This window comes from Aulonocara stuartgranti (genome assembly GCF_965226115.1).
Source record: "Aulonocara stuartgranti genome assembly, chromosome: 3".
Lineage (NCBI taxonomy): Eukaryota > Metazoa > Chordata > Actinopteri > Cichliformes > Cichlidae > Aulonocara > Aulonocara stuartgranti.
In genome coordinates this window covers 3987880-4005120 of record NC_138941.1, presented here as the reverse complement: position 1 = coordinate 4005120, position 17241 = coordinate 3987880, and the positions used below count along the sequence as shown (strand labels likewise).

Genomic DNA, 17241 nt, shown 5'->3' with positions numbered 1-17241 from the left:
GGGCAGGCAGAGCGGCTGCCGGCGCTGAGCCCCACTAACCCTTTCGCGGCGTTGGTGCCGTCCAGGGCAGCCGAGCCAAGTGGAGCCGCCCCCGAGCCACGGAGAGCAGCACAGACGCCGGGGCCGGAGTGTTGGAAGTGCGGGCAGCCGGGGCACCTGAGGAGGGATTGTCCGCTTATGGAAGTGGGGCAGGTGTTTCGTGTTGCTGGCGCCCGAGCACCCTCCCCCGGTCCAGGAGGGACATACAGTATTCCGGTAAGGACTCGAGGGGGTATACGCCAGGCGTTGGTGGACACGGGCTGCACGCAGACCCTCGTACACCAAAGCTTGGTTCGCCCCGGGGCATTGCTGGAGGCAGAATGGGTGGAGGTGAGGTGTGTGCATGGTGACGTTCACAGGTATCCCATAGTGCCGCTCTTATTAAAGTATAAGGGCAAAACGCATAGAGTAACGGCGGCGGTTAGCCCGCGCCTGTCGCACCCCCTGATTCTGGGTACCAATTGGCCGGGGTTTCATCAGCTACTGGGACAGTACGCGGGGGTGCGATCACGACCGGAAGCGGGGTGTAGCGTGTGCGCGGCGTTCAGCGGTGACGCGGGGTCGTCCGACACTGACTCCGGGGGGGAGGAGCCGGCGGGTCCCTCACGGGACGTCCCGCCGGCCCCGGAAGTGTCCCCCATGGGTGATTTCCCACTGGAGCAGTCTCGTGACGGCACCCTACGCTCAGCCTTTGACCAAGTGATGGCTATTGATGGTCACGTGGTGCGCCCTGAGGCCGCGCAGACCTACCCGCGTTTCGTCTTATTAAACGACCGATTATATCGAGTGAGTCGTGACACTCAGACAGAGGAAACACACACCCAGTTGTTGGTGCCGCAGGGCCGCCGGGAAACGCTTTTCCAGGCGGCCCACTATAACCCCATGGCAGGGCATATGGGCTATGAGAAAACTCTGGAGCGAATAACGGCCCGATTTTATTGGCCGGGCATCCGAGCGGATGTGCGCCGCTGGTGCGCGTCCTGCCCGGACTGCCAACTTGTTAACCAGCCGGCCATACCGAAGGCGCCGCTGCGCCCTCTCCCCCTCATTGAGGTCCCGTTTGAGCGCATCGGCATGGACCTCATCGGGCCGTTTCACCGGAGTGCACGCGGCTACCGCTTTGTGTTAGTATTGGTGGATTACGCAACGCGGTACCCGGAAGCAGTTCCGCTGCGCACCATCTCCGCAAAGAGTGTGGCGCAGGCACTGTTTCAGGTCATCTCCCGAGTCGGAATCCCGAAAGAGATACTGACTGACCAGGGCACGTCGTTTATGTCTCGTACACTGCGGGAACTGTACGAATTACTGGGCATTAAATCTATTCGGACCAGCGTCTACCACCCTCAGACGGACGGGCTGGTGGAGCGGCTGAAAAAGACTTTAAAGTCCATGATTCGGAAGTTCATTAACGAGGATGAACGCAATTGGGATCACTGGCTAGACCCTCTGTTATTCGCAGTGCGGGAGGTGCCCCAGGCCTCCACGGGATTTTCTCCCTTTGAACTGCTGTTCGGCAGGAGGCCACGTGGGGTGCTCGACCTGATTAAAGAAAGCTGGGAGGACGGTCCGAGCCCCGCCAAAAATGAGATTCAGTACGTGTTGGACCTGAGAGCAAAACTCCACACTTTGGGGAGGTTGTCACGGGAGAATTTGCTCCAGGCTCAGCAGCGTCAGCAACGCCTGTATGACAGAGGGGCTAGGCTCAGGCAATTTTCACCGGGAGATAAAGTGCTTGTGTTACTCCCTACTTCCAGCTCGAAGTTGCTCGCCAAGTGGCAAGGACCCTTTGTGGTCACACGGCGAGTCGGGGACGTGGACTATGAGGTCGCTCGGTCGGACAGGGGAGGAGCCACGCAGATTTATCACCTCAATCTCCTCAAACTGTGGCGAGAGGTTGAAACCGCTTCTCTGGTGAGCTTGGTGAAGGAGAGAGATGAGTTGGGGCCTGAGGTGCCAAATTCTATCATTCCCGCCTCCCTCCCTTGTGATGACCATCTCACACAGGCCCAGAGAGCGGATGTTGTCGCGTTGCAACAGCGTTTTGCGGACGTGTTCTCCCCCCTGCCCGGCCGGACGTCCCTCATCGAGCACCATTTCGTGACGCAGCCTGGCGTGACAAGCGAAAAATCGTGCAGAGGGAATTGGCGGAAATGCTGAGGATGGGAGTAATAGAAGAGTCGCACAGCGCCTGGTGTAGCCCCATCGTTCTGGTGGCGAAGAAGGATGGGTCTATACGGTTCTGTGTCGACTATCGCAGGGTGAACGAAGTGTCACGCTTTGATGCCTACCCCATGCCTCGGGTCGACGAGCTCCTGGACCGGTTAGGCACGGCCCGCTTTTTCACGACACTGGACTTAACCAAGGGCTATTGGCAGATTCCCTTGTCTGCCGAGGCCAGGGAGAAAACGGCCTTCTCCACTCCGTACGGTTTGTACCAGTTCGTGACACTTCCGTTTGGCCTGTTCGGGGCCCCGGCCACTTTCCAGCGTCTCATGGACCGGGTACTGCGTCCGCACGCAGCGTATGCTGCCGCCTACCTGGATGACGTGATCATCCACAGCGACACCTGGGCGGAGCATGTGCTGCGGGTGGCCGCGGTCCTGGAGTCCCTGAGGGGGGCGGGGCTCACGGCCAATCCGAAGAAGTGCGCGGTTGGACGGAGGGAGGTGCAGTATCTGGGGTACCACCTGGGGGGCGGGCAGGTGCGTCCACAGGTGGAGAAGACGGCGGCTATCGCATCCTGCCCGCGCCCCAGGACGAAAAAGGAGGTGAGACGGTTCTTGGGGTTGGCGGGTTACTATCGTCGCTTTGTGCCGGGGTTTGCGCAGCTAACCAGCCCCCTGACCGATCTCACTCGAAAGGGTGCCCCGGATCTGGTCCAGTGGACGGGGCCGTGCCAGGCGGCGTTTGTGCAGGTGAAAAAGGCTCTCTGTGGGGAGCCGCTGCTTCACACTCCTAACTTTTCCCTCCCTTTTGTTCTGCAGACTGACGCCTCGGACAGAGGGCTGGGAGCCGTTTTGTCCCAGCAGGTAAGGGGGGCCGACCGCCCTGTCCTATACATCAGCCGGAAGCTAGCAGAGCGCGAGCGCCGGTACAGCACCGTGGAGAAGGAGTGCCTGGCCATCCGGTGGGCGGTCGGCTCCCTGCGCTATTACCTCCTGGGACGCTCATTCACCCTCTGTTCGGACCACGCCCCGCTGCAGTGGCTCCACCACATGAAGGATGCCAACGCCCGGATCACCCGGTGGTATCTGGCGTTGCAGCCCTTTAAGTTCAAGGTGATCCATAGGCCGGGGGCGCAGATGGCAGTGGCCGATTTCCTCTCTCGCTCGCGGGGGGGGAGTTGGCTCGGCCGGACGGCTCCCCGGCCTCGAACGGGCGGTGGGGGTGTGTGGCGGAGGCGTGGCCCCGGGCGCAGCTGCAGGGGAGGAGTGGAGCGGAAGGCTCATCAGGGCGGCGCTGCGAGGCCGGTAAGAACAGCTGATGTTGTTTATGGACTGATGATGGTTTCCCTCCCCTGTGTTATAGTGAGACGGAGAGGAGCGGGGGAGGAAAAAAGAGAGACACACATCAGCTGGGATGGACAGCTGTCATTCTGTGCGATAGTATCAGTGTGTGAAAGTGTAAATAAATGTGGAACTTGGCGATAAAGACCTGTGTGTGCGTGTACCTGTGCCTAGTATATTCCACAGTGCATTTCTCTAAAAGTGCATACTGCAGGCTGCAAATATAGTCTGTCCGGGAAAGAAAGGTCAGTTTAGCAACATCAGCCTTTCTGCCAACACCGCAGCAGATCGCATTTCTGACCTGTCAAGTGACATTTATGACCAACTGTGTGAGAAAGCCAAATGTTTCAGTGTATACTCAGTCGCTCTTGATGAGACCACAGACATCACCGACACTGCCCAGCTCCCAATGTATGTCCGTGGTGTTGATGACAGTTTTGAAGTGATGGAGGAGCTGCTCACAGTAATTCCAATGCATGGCCAGACCACCGCTCAGCAGATATTTACAAGCTGTGTGATGCCATTGAGAATGTTGGTTTGCCATGGAAGAGGTTTGTTGGAATAACAACAGATGGAGCGCCATCAATGACAGGGAGGAAACATGGACTGGTGGCACAAAACAAACTGGAAGAGGAAGGCGTGGAGGAGGCCATTGCTCTGCACTGCATCATCCATCAGCAGGTCCTTTGCAGCAAATGCCTGAAGTTTGACAATGTGATGTCTATTGTTGTGAAATGCATCAACCAAATCAGATCCAGGGGCTTAAAGCACCGAAGGTTTTGAGCTTTTTTAGAGGAAATGGAGTCAGAATATGGGGATGTGCTCGACTTCACTGAGGTACGTTGGCTCAGCAGGGGAAATGTATTAAAGAGACTTTTTGAGTTGAGAGCAGAAGTGAAGCCTTCATGGAGAAGGATGGAGTTAGTGTTCCTGTGCTAACTCATCCCAAATGGCTCATGGACTCAGCTTTTCTTGTTGATATGACACATGAGCTTAATGTACTGAACAAGACGTTACAAGGCCAGGGGCAACTTGTCAGTGCTGCCTATGACAACGTGAGAGCATTCTCCACAAAACTGGCGCTCTGGAAAGCTCAGCTCTCTCAGACAAACCTTTGCCATTTCCCAGCATGCAAGGCACTCGTGGATGCAGGCACACCATTCAGTGCTGACGAGTATGTTGATGTCATTTTGAGGCTACAGGAGGAATTTGATCACAGATTTGCTGACTTCAAGACACACAGAGCCACCTTTCACATTTTTGCGGACCCCTTCTCCTTTGATGTGCAAGATGCCCCTTCTGTGCTTCAAATGGAGCTCATTGAGCTGCAGTGCAACTCTGAACTCAAAGCAAAGTTCAGGGAGGTGAGTGGAAAAGCAGACAAGCTTGGACAATCTTTGAGAGACTTGAGCCCTAGTTTCCCTCGGCTTTCCCGAATGTTCAAGCGGCCCATGTGCCTTTTTGGTAGCACATACTTGTGCCAAAAGCTCTTCTCCACTTTGAACTTCAATAAGTCCAAGTACAGGTCCAGACTTAAGGATGATCATCTTCAAGACATACTGAGGGTCGCAACTGCTTCCTCCCTCAGGCCAAATCTGGCTCGGCTATGCGAGAGGAAACGCTGCCAGGTCTCTAGCAGCAAGGAGTAGGCAAGAGAAGCCATGTTCAGAAGAACAGTTCATTTTCTACAGTGTTCCATTCATGTTCAGAAGAAGGTTATAGAACTGTTAATACAGACATTTCAATCTAAATACAGCAGATATAGAAGACTGAAAAAAACACACAAGTTCACTGACTAAAAACATCTTATTATTATTTTATTTATGTATTACAGATTGATTTATTTTCTTATTAATTCTTAATTTGTTTATTTATTTTTCATATTTTGTGTTAAAAAATAAAAATAAAGAGATTTGAGAAGATTGGAATTTTTTAACCATGCCTTTCTTGTAGAAAACCTAATGTGGCCCAGCCTCACCCAGACTCTGCCTGCAGCGGCCCCCAGCTAAATTGAGTTTGAGACCCCTGTCCTACACCATAAATCAGTAAGAGAGGGTACGACCTCTCTCATGGCCCCAAGTGGTGTGTGCATGCCAGAGCACTCTGGAAGGCACACAGAGTCTTTACAGACTACTCAGGATCAAACCTCTATCATCATGCAATCGATTATACAACTCTAAGCATATATGAGTAAATATTTCTAAGCATCAATCAACAATATAAACCTTACAGCTGGTTTTAATAACAGAATTCATTTGTTTCTCAAATGAGAAAGAGCTATCGAGAAACACTCCTAAATCTTTAGTTCTGAACTTTTCCAGTGGGCCACGGTCAACATTATTAGATAATGCTAGTTCTTTTCCCTTACATTATAACAATGTGAGGAGTTAATGCTAAGTATACTGCCATTAGCGGCTAATTCTAATTAGGGGTGAATAATTATTAGTAGCTAATGCTAATATCGTTTTCTCTTCCCTTTTAACAATGTGAACAACTAGTGCTAGGTAGGCTGATGCTAGCAGCTAATGCTAATTTGACGTGAATTAGCATTATATTAGTGAGGAGTTAATGCTAAGTAGGCTGCCATTAGCTGCTAATGCTAATTTTAGATGAAAAAGCATTAGCAGCTAATGCTCATATTGTTTTCCTTTGCTTTGTAAGAATGACAGCAGCTAATGATACGAAGTCTACCATTATTAACAATTGTTAATTTGATGTAAATTAGCATTATCTGATAATGGTAACCCTTTTCCCCTGCATTATAACTATGTCAGGAGTTAATGCTAACTAGGCTTCCATTAGGGGCTAACTCTAATTAGGTGAATAATTATTAGCAGCTAATGCTAATATTGTTTTCCCTTCCCTTTTAACAATGTGAGCAGCTAATTCTAATTTGATGTGAATTAGCATTATATTAGTGAGCAGTTAATGCTAAGTAGGCTGCCATTATTAACTAATGCTACTTTGACGTGAATTAGCATTATGTGCTAATACTAATACTGTTTTCCCTTCCGTTTTAACAATGTGAGCGGCTAATTCTAAGTACGCTCTTGTAAATAGCTAATTCTAATTTAGTGTGAATTAGCATTATTCAATAATGCTAACACTGTTTTCTCTTACTTATTAAAAATGATAGTAGCTAATACTAATACTCTTTTCCGTTGGGTAACAACGATGTGAGGAGTTAATGCTAAGTAGGCTGCTTTTAGAGGCTTATTCTAATTAGGGCTGAATAATTATTAGTAGCTAATGCTAATACCGTTTTCTCTTTCCTTATAACAATATGAGCAGCTAATGCTAATTTGATGTGAATTAGCATTATATTAGTGAGGAGTTAATGCTAAGTAGGCTACCATTAGCAGCTAAAGCTAATTTGAGGTGAATAAGCATTAGTAGCTAACGCTAATACCCTTTTCCCTTGTGTTATAATGATGTGAGACGTTAATGCTAAATAGGCTTCCATGAGTGACTCCTTTCCCTTGCATTATAAAGATGTGAAGAGTTTATGCTAAGTAAGCTGCCATTAGCAGCTAATGCTAATACTGTTTTCCCTTTCTTTATACAACTTGAGCAGCTATTGCTAAGTAGGCCACTTTTCTCTGCTAAGGATTTGTGTGACCATGATGGAAACTCTGATAAGCTAATGCTACTAAGCTAATGCTGTTTATGGGCCCTGTTAGAATCAATATTTCATTCTCATTCTGTTGTTTGAGAACAATAACAGAAAAATGTGCACTTCAGAACAAATTTATTGTGACTTCAGCTGTGAATGTACAGTTTGTCATTATTTAAGCTTCCATTTCCAAATGTTAGCTGACACTTTATTAGGTACACTGGTATCTATCTCAGGTACACCTGTGACCTAAATGTTCCTGCAAACAGACTCCTTGGAGACCCCTACATAAATATCCATGAACTATCCAGCTAGACTAGTGTGTCTGTCCCTGAAAATATTCCTGCATGTGTGATTGTTCATGTCTCATCTGCAGGAAACAAACAGGAAGTGAGTGAAAGACACGGGAAATGTTTCCAGCTCTTCCTCCTCTATCAGATTTTCTCTCCATACCTGAGAGTGTCCAGTCTCCAGCCTGGATCCTTCAGTCCAGCCGACAGCAGCTTCATTCCTGAGGGACCTGGATGATTGTAGCTCAGGTCCAGCTGTCTCAGATGGGAGGGGTTGGAGCTCAGAGCTGAGGCCAGAGAAGTACAGCCTTCCTCTGTGATCAGACAGCCTGACAGACTGCAGACACACAAAACAACAATCAATCTGTCAACAGTTGTTTTCTCTTTGTCACAATAACATCTATCCATTTACATCCATTCAATGTAACTTTATTTATAAGTGACAATACCCAACAGACAACAACAGTCATCTGAAGCTGTTTAACAGTGTAAGGTAACAGCCTCCAATATTAGAGAGAAAGCCCCAAACATCAGACAATCGACTGTGAGCAGCACTTGGTGATGGTGGGAAGAAGAACTCCCTCTGATACAAAGATCCTCCCAGTGAAAACAGGCTCCAGGAGGAGCATCTACCATGACTGGTTGCAGGGTGAGGGGAAAGAGAAGAGATGAGCTCAGAGAGACAAGAACAAAACAGAGAGACAAAAGTTAAGGACATGCAGTAGTGACATATAAAAGCATCAGGAGTGAAAAGAGGGGAGAAGAAAGCAGAGCATCATGGGAAGTCCATCAACAGCCTGAGCCTATAGCAGCATAACTAAGGGATGGTTCAGGGTCACCTGATCCAGCTCGAACTATAAGTTTTATCAAAAAGGAAAAAGTTTGAAGCTGATCTTCAAAGTAGAGAGGGTGTCTGTCTCCTGAACTCAAACTGGGAGCTGCTGCCACACCCAGTCCAACATAGCCAGGCTTTCTTTGCTGCTTTGACAAAACCTCAAATCCCAGTCAGAGATGATGAGCATCATCACAGTGATGATCATTTCTCTGTAACCCAGGCTTTCTGCTTCAGGATCTGTGCACGCTCACAGAACAAGGAGACCTTTAAACATCATTTCACTAAATGGATGGACTGAGCTCAGCCTACAGATGAACTGGTGCCAGAGATCATAAAGAACATCAAACAGTCAAATTCAACACTTTAATGGAAATATGAGATTAATGCTGCAGACAATCATGAAGCTGCTGAATTCATGAACATCAAGAATGCAGCGAGTGGTAAAATAAAGATTTGACCTCAGTGTGCTCAGTGTTCCTGTCTATTCCTAACATATTCCTAACACGATAGCTGCACTTTAGAGCTCTAAAACTGGAACTGACACATGTTTAAACTCTACATGTTACTCAGTACATTCAGTTCTGACACTCGCCCACAGTCCAACAAAGGAAACATGGAGATCACATCAGTTTGTCACCAAAGTCTAATTATTAGGGCAACTTAACCTGTTATTATCTCGTTAACTCATTAACTGATTAACGTCAGCAATTATTTTAATCACAGTTTTTAAAATCATGATTATTGTGAAAGTGCTCACTGGCTCTGAATATAACAGCCATGGGTCACAGGAGGGATGTTGATCAGTGCTGGCTTGAAATGGGCGTCATTATGCGTCTCAGCCAATGGGAGCATTGAGGGTGGGCCTAATACTACTGCAGCGCTCACATGACCCAGGACAGAAAGAAAGGGGCGGGGACAGAAACATGGAGACAGGTACAGATCTTTGACATGTTCATTTTAAACTGTTCCAGGAGGCAGTGTTGATACAACTAAAGTTATCTGTTGTTGAAGAAGTCGGTCTGAGGAACGTTCTTAGGATCAACAAATGACGGCATGTATGAGCCTCAAGACGCAGCATCACAAGAAGAACACATGAGCTGTAGAAAAAGGAGAGACTACGAAAGCCACGGCGTTACAACATGAACCAGCTGTTGGTCTCTCTGGAGACTACTGGACGTAGCTGGGTAACCATGGTTACCTGGGAGTTACAGAAACGTGCAGAACATGTGATTCATGTTGCACAGCAGTGGGACATTTGAAATAAAGTCAGCACACTCAGTACAGATAGTGCATCAAATATGATGCTGCTGCCAGACGTCTGCCTTTGAACACGTCCCTGCATCGCCCACAACACCAAGGTTGCCATGGCAATCACAGCTGACAGGGACAAAGTGCACAGCTGGAAGCCTGCAGGTACATTTAACATGATGTATTTCTCAGTGTCCTGTCGGTGTGTGAGAGACAAACAGCCTCTGTATGTGTGTGTAAATACAGCATGAATATGTAGAGGACATGTTTGTGGATATAAGTAAATGAAAGCTCTGCGTCATTTGAATCTTCTTGTTTCTGTTGCAGGTCTGTGACTGAACTTCTGGGAGGAGAAACGTTGGTTTCATGCTCTGTGATTCTGTGTTTTGTCATCTCTCTCAGGTGATGGAGAGCTCAGATGATGACCCCGCCTACGTGGTCAAATTCAAGTCTACATTCAGAACAGACCTGGAGACACGCAAGCAAAATGCCAACATTGTATATGTGAAAACTGCTGCTGGAGCCAGATTCAAGGAGCTCAACTGTTTACCCAGATCTTACTGAACTCACTGCAGGAACAGAGGGTTGTTGGAGGGAAACCTGTGGAAGCAACAACATCCGAGCCACCAGAGAAGAAGTTGGCCCTGTTGGTGCTTCATCAGAGTGTGAACAGGAGGAAGACTCAGCTGAGAACAGTGTGGTGGATACAGAGCAGAGCCCACCATCAGTACAGAGGCCTGTCCATTAGAGTGCTGCTCCAACATGCAGCACATGTACTTGGCCACAGCTGCAACATCTGTACCTGTGAAAGCTTCTTCTCTGTTGCTGCTCATATTGTGCAGAAGAAGAGAGTTTCTTTATCATCAGAAAATGTCAATGAGCTTGTGAGTCTTAGCAGCTGGCTCGGTGCAGAGGAGGAAGAACATGTCAGTCAGAGGAAGATAAATGCAGTTCATGTTGTCAACTCAACCTGGACTATTGAAAGAGTTTTTCTTTGTCTGGTTTCTGACTGAGATTCTCCAAAGGAAATCCAGCACAAACACACACTTCACACACTCAAAGTCCTGCACAGTAAATGAGCTGATGAGCGTTTGTGCTGCTGCCTGATAACAGAACAATAGTTCTGCTGCTTCCTGTTCTGCAAACACACATTTATAAATGTTCACTTGCTGTTGATCAAAGGTATGTTGGTGGCTCTGGACGCTGAGGGAACTTTGTAAAAAACTAGATCAAATGTTAACGTCCTGGCAGAGGCAAAGAACTTTGATTTGATATTTGATTAGATTCATGTTTCAGCTCAGACTGACAGAAATATTTGAACTGCTGCTGTGTTAAAGGGAACACTGCTGTTAGAAAGCACCTGATCTGTTTCTGCACACTGAATGTTGCACTTCTCATACTGCAGTACTATTAAAATAAGTACACAATGCACTACTTTTGAACTCATGATTGCATGTTGCTGTAACAAAGCCATTAATGTGATTCAAAGTGTTCATGGTTTCCCAGCACAACAAATGATTGCACAAGTGTGACTGATCCACTTTCTAATGTGTGTGTAGCCCACACTGTGTGTCACTGTGTCACAGGTGAGTCTGTGTGTCCAGGTTCTATGAGGACAACAGGATATAGTGACTGAGTCCAGCAGCTTAAAGTCTGACTCCATCCTCCATTTAAATAACTCACAGCAACAACTGAATAGCTTTGCCTTTGTGTAGCTGACACTTCATTTTAATGTCCTTCTATTCTGGTTCATCTGGTCTCAGTTTCTATAAGCACACAGGTTTCATCAGGACTCTATGACCTCAGTAATCTTTGCTGGGCCTTAATGCTCTGAACAAAGCTGCACATCACAAGACTAAATAGAAATGAATCAGTCTTTCATTCTCACTGCTGTTTGACTTCAGCTCTCAATGTCCCACCATAACCCATGGAAAGAATTACTGTCCATCCAGGCTGCTGAACATGAAGCTGATGAAGGTGGAGTATTGTGAGGGCTGATGGAGATGATGATGATGATGAATCCAGGAGCAGTGGGTGGATGGCAGCATCAGCATGAAGGATCAGTGTGAGAACACATCATCATCCACAAAGGAAACCAGTCTGAGTGTCTGACGCTCTTGTTAGAAAGACGCAGTCCCAGCAGTTAGCTTGTCTGCTAGTTAGCTGAGAGCTAGCTCACTTGTACATTGAATACCAAACTGTGTAAACCAGGGGTGTCAAACATATGGCCCGTGGGCCAAATCCAGCCCATGAGATAATTTCATATGTCAAATATTGATGAATTTTCAGGCTTGCTGATAATCAATGTGAGCACGGCTGAGGTTTTATTCTGATGAGCAAACCATGTGGCCAAACACTTTAAGAGACAGACTGGGATCATACCATTATGTGAAAGAGGACGGAAATGTCCCATAGACAGCAAGGGTGGTGGTAGAGACCAGTACACAGAGAAATGGGAGCTGTACTGAAATGCAAGCGTGTCAGGAAAGAGTGAAAAGGCAAAATGAGCAGCATCTGGCTGCATTTCAGTGATATTGGAGACCACAAAGCTGAGTGCAACATTTATACAGGAGATATACAGGAGACGCTGAGAGCAGAACTGATAAAATTAGGAGCTGGCTAAAGTGAGACCCATTTTTATTTCCACCCATTTTCCACTGTGGAGGACAAAAGGTTTCAAACTGGTCCAGGTCTTAAACCTCACGTGTTCTTCCTAATAGCAGTAAATGGATAAAAATAAGGCTTTTATGAAAACACTGAATAAAACTTGCTGCCTTTAAAAAGACTAAATGTACAGTTCAGTATTGAATACTACATAAAATAAACTATATATAAAGTGTGTCTGAATGGCAGAGATGCAGAAATATGTGCATGTAGCACAGAGCCACGGCTCAGTGTCTGAATGAGTCTCACAGACCTGAATGTGCTGTTGAAGCCATTTATAATTATAACGTAATTCTTTACTCGTTTGATCTGCTCCTTACCACAAGCCACCAGACGTGGAAGGTTTTGGACTTTTAACTATATTTTCTGAAGTTTTACAACTTTTCTTACTGTTAAAAACCTCGTTATGGCCATTCATGCTGTACAAAGTAATTAGACATGTGTGGTATCTACAGAAACGTCAGAATCTCAGCTAAAAGTTCACAAAACCATCTCAACAACCACCAAACAGCTGAAACAGCAGGTGAACAGATCACACAAAAAAGATGTAAACACAAATCCCCCTGATCATCTGTTTTTTAAACATGAAGCGTCGTTTTGGACGTTCATTTACTGCTGGTTCAGTGAATTTTGGTTGGACAGTGATGAAACCTGCAGCCTCAGAATCTGTGAGAAGTCTGCTTTCAGCACGCAACAGCATTGTTGTGTTGTGTGGATTCACCTCTGCAAACTCATCACTGTTTCACCATCATGTTTCTACTGAGACAATAACAAAGGAAGCAGTTCCCAGGAACTACTTCCTGTCTTGTTAACATAAGAGTATGTTGCCCTTCAAAGCACCTCCACTTCTCCTCTTATTAGAGGACTGCCTTATTATTAATCTGCTAATTCTGTCAGTTGATGAAAGAAAAATGCTTGATCTCACCTGAGAGTTTCCAGTGTACAGTGTGGACTCTTCAGTCCTTCAGACAGAAGCTTCACGCCTGAATCCTTCAGGTTGATGTTACTCAGGTCCAGCTGTCTCAGATTAGAGGTCTGAGAGCTGAGACCTGAGGCCAGAGCTTCACAGCTTCTCTCTGACAGGTCACAGTGACTCAGTCTGAAAAATAACAGATAAACAATTACAAAAATAAAACACTTATGTTGAAGTGTAATGAGATACTATTATATTTAGCAATATTTCATCTTGTTTTGTCAGGAAACTGAGCACTGATGCAGAGCAACATGTGGAGAGAATCAGAGGAGAAGAAGTGAAGAGAGAACAGCAGTAAAACAACACTGAATTGTTCAGTGTGCTTTTGATATCAACAGAATGTGTCAAATTTCTTTATTTTGTATTTGTTTTAGTAGAATTGATGATTATCACTTAGATAACAACCACAGGCCAGGTCTAAATTGCACTTTGGTGACACTTACACCCAGAAATATTTCAGAAACGTGGACAATTTGTGCTCCATTGTATTCAGTATTGAACAAACTGAGTACCGATGACCACTTAATATTTTTGATATTTTATTTGAGTTGTTCCACCTGATCTGTGTTAACTAGAATAAACATTTAAAAACTAAAGCTATGATCACATATGTACTTACAGAGCTTTGTTGGAGGCTTTGACCACTGGCAGCAGCCTCAGAAGAGCCTTTTTAAAGGCTCATGTTCTCACTTAGATCACTTTATAGCTGTATATCTCAAATTTCTGTAAAGTTATTTATTTCATATTCTGTATAGTTTTTCATATTTATATCCTGTTCATAGCCTGTACATAGCTTTTACTCACTACAGCCTGTACATACTTAGTTATAGAATATTCACAACATACTTCATACCGTGTACATTATAACATACCATAATAGACCCATTTCTGTAATATACTTACATATCTATACTATTGCTAATATATATTGTAATATACCTGTATCACTAAAGCACTTCTGGATGGATGCAAACTGCATTTCGTTGCCCTGTACCTGTGCATGTGCAATGACAATAAAGTTGAATTCTATTCTAATTCTATTCTATTCTATTTATTTCTACTTACATTTCATTCTGGGAAAAATGGGGATTACTTTGAAAACAGGAAGTATTTTTCCCAAAAATCAGCCCTGGATTAGTAAATCACTCCAACATGTTCTCAGGCAGAAGAAGCTGTCTTGTTATGAGGGAGAGAAGAAAAGCAGCTAAAATCAGGTGTAAAAGTAAAGCAGAGGATGAGCTGAATAAAGGACACTCAAGGCTGGCTTGGAAAGGAATGAAGTCCATGGTGGGGATGCAGAACGAGGAGCAAAGATGAATGTGATGCTGAATCAGCAGAAGACTTGGACTCATTGGATTCCAGCTTCTTTTTTTTATTAACATTTTAGAATCACTATACAATACCATCAACTTCAGCTATCTTTCAGTACATATATTTTTTTCTTTTTTTCTATATTTAAACAACTAAAATATCCATACAATAAGAATGAAAGAAGAAGAAGAAAAGAAAAAGAAGCAAAACAGGAAACAACAAACAACATAAATAAAAAATACATAAGGAAAAAGAAAAAGGAAAGAAAAATAAATAAATAAATATAGGGAGTGTGTTTTTGTTTCCATTAATGTAACTAATTTTTCCTCTAGTCTTCTAGTAGTTAACAAAGTCAAAATCTAATGCAAAAGCAAAAACTAATTAGTCTGCCTTCCTCCATTACCATACATAAAGCTGTTAATCCTTTATATGTCCAATCTTTGAATCTGGTGTCCAATTTATTTGGAGCAAAATGTGTGTCATATGCACACCACTTAAGAACTGCTATATCCTCTTCTAGTTTATATTCTTTTATTACTGTTTCCCAAATTTTAAAAGTCAACTTGATCCATGGATTTTCAATAGTTTTTATTGAATTTTGCAAGCTTCTGTCTGCTATAATAGCTTGTATGGGGATGGAGGTCAGACTCTCCTCAATAACTTTCCATTGAGCGTCATATGAAGGATTACATCAGCATATCATAGGCCTTAATTGTGCTGCCCAATAATATTCCCTAAGAGAAGGTAAGCCCCACCCCCTTTTCCTTTGTTAAGTTGTAGGGTTTTAAATCTAATTCGGGGCCTTTTTCCTTGCCATATGTATCTTGACAAAATTTTATCCCATTCATTAAACTGTTTCTGGTTAATTTCTATTGGTAATGTTTGAAATAAATATAATAATTTAGGAAGAATATTAATTTTAATTGAGTCTATTCTCGAATATAAACTTAAATATGGAATTAGATTCCATCTCGCTATATGTTCCTTAATTTTTTTCTGTATTGGTAAATAATTTTGTTCTAATAGTTCTGTAAGATCCTTAGGTATTATGACTCCTAGATATTTAAAGTACTCTGTTTGCCATGCTAATTGATACTTATTTTTAATTTCTTCTGATGGAATATAGTTGTACTTAAGCAATTGTGTTTTACTCATATTAACCCTATATCCAGATAGTCGACCAAAGTATTCAAATGATTGCATTAATTTAGGTAAAGAGTTTGATGGTTGACCCAAAAATATTAAAATATCATCTGCATAGCAGGCTAATTTATGCTCCTTTTCATGGATATTAATACCTTCTACTTCTTTATTTTGTCTTATATATTGAGCCAATGGTTCCAGATATAACACAAATAATAATGGTGAGCACGCACAGCCCTGCCTTGTTCCTCTTTGCAGCTTAATACTATTTGATAGGTAGCCATTAATTTTAATCCTTGCCGTAGGGTTATCATAAAGTGCCTGTATTGTCTTAATTATATTTTCGTGAAAGCCAAATGTATGCAAGACTCGGTAAAGAAAGTTCCAATTAACTGAATCGAATGATTTTTCTGCATCGATACTGATTACCATTGCTTCTATTTTATTCTTTTGAATATGATTAATAATTTGTAATGTCCGTCGCACATTATCTTGTATTTGGCGCTCTCGAATAAAACCTGTTTGATCATTATGAATTAGATTAGGTAAGAACTTTTCTAATCGTCGAGCCATGATAGATGTAAACAGCTTGTAATCTGTATTAAGAACACATATTGGTCTATATGACGCACATTCTAATTTATCCTTGTTTTCTTTTGGGATGGCAGAGATAATTGCTTCTTTCCAGCTAGAAGGTACTTGAGCCTTCTTTAGGATCCAATTCATTGTTAGAAGCATCACTGGTATTAATTCTTCTTTTAGCTCCTTGTACCATTCTGCCGTATATCCATCTGATCCTGGAGATTTATTTCTGTTAACTTTACTTATTGCTATTCTTAGTTCCTTTTCTGTTATATCTTCAATCAAAGTTTTATTCTGTTCTTCATTCAGTACTGGTAAATCAAGAGAATCTAAAAAACTGTTAATTTCAACTATACTACTCTCTGTGTTATTAGCATACAGAGTCTTATAAAATGTTTCAAATGCACTCTGAACTTCTATTGGTTTATTTTTTATTAGTTTTGTCACTGGATGTTTAATTTTGTGAACTGTATTATCTGCTATTTTCTTTTTTAGTTTCCAGGCTAATACATTCATTGCTTTTGATCCTCCCTCATAATACCTTTGTTTAAGAAACATTGATTTTTTTTTAAATTTCATATGTGGTCAAATCATTTATTTCATTTCTTGCTTTCCTAATTTCCTCCAATATATCCTGAGATGTTTTTCTTTCATGCCTTTTCTCTAATTCTTATTTTGTAGCTCTTCTAATTTCTTATTTCTCATCTTTTTCTTATAAGAGGATATTGCTATAATTTTCCCTCTCATGACAGCTTTTAAGGCATCCCACAGTATAGGAGGAGACACCTCACCATTGTCATTAGTTTCCATATAGAAGTGAATCTCTTTCTTAATTTGTCCTTTAAAGTGAGGATCATTCAGTAAGCTTGAATTTAATTTCCAATTATTGAGTTTTGGTTGCACGTTTAAATCAACAGACACGTATACTGGTGCATGATCGCTTAACTCTATTGCTCCAATTGCACAAGTGTTTATTTTATCTTTATTTTTCCCAAAAGTTATGAAATAATCTATTCTTGTGTATAACGAGTGCGGTG

The 17241-nt window shown here is 43.7% G+C and overlaps 2 protein-coding genes across 2 annotated transcripts in view; both read right to left on the bottom strand.

The window, feature by feature from the left end:
* The window catches only part of LOC309702206 (protein NLRC3-like), a 361701-nt gene that overhangs the window by 320542 nt on the left and 23918 nt on the right, over window positions 1-17241 (bottom strand). The window lies entirely within an intron of this gene.
* LOC309697049 (protein NLRC3-like) overlaps window positions 1-17241 on the bottom strand; it is a gene marked incomplete at its 5' end in the record, with an annotated part of 40261 nt that overhangs the window by 4791 nt on the left and 18229 nt on the right. Inside the window, 2 exons of the mRNA XM_082518682.1 lie at window positions 7612-7785; window positions 13121-13294. Coding sequence (XP_082374808.1) covers window positions 7612-7785; window positions 13121-13294 — 348 coding nt within the window. The remainder of the gene's footprint in view (window positions 1-7611; window positions 7786-13120; window positions 13295-17241) is intronic.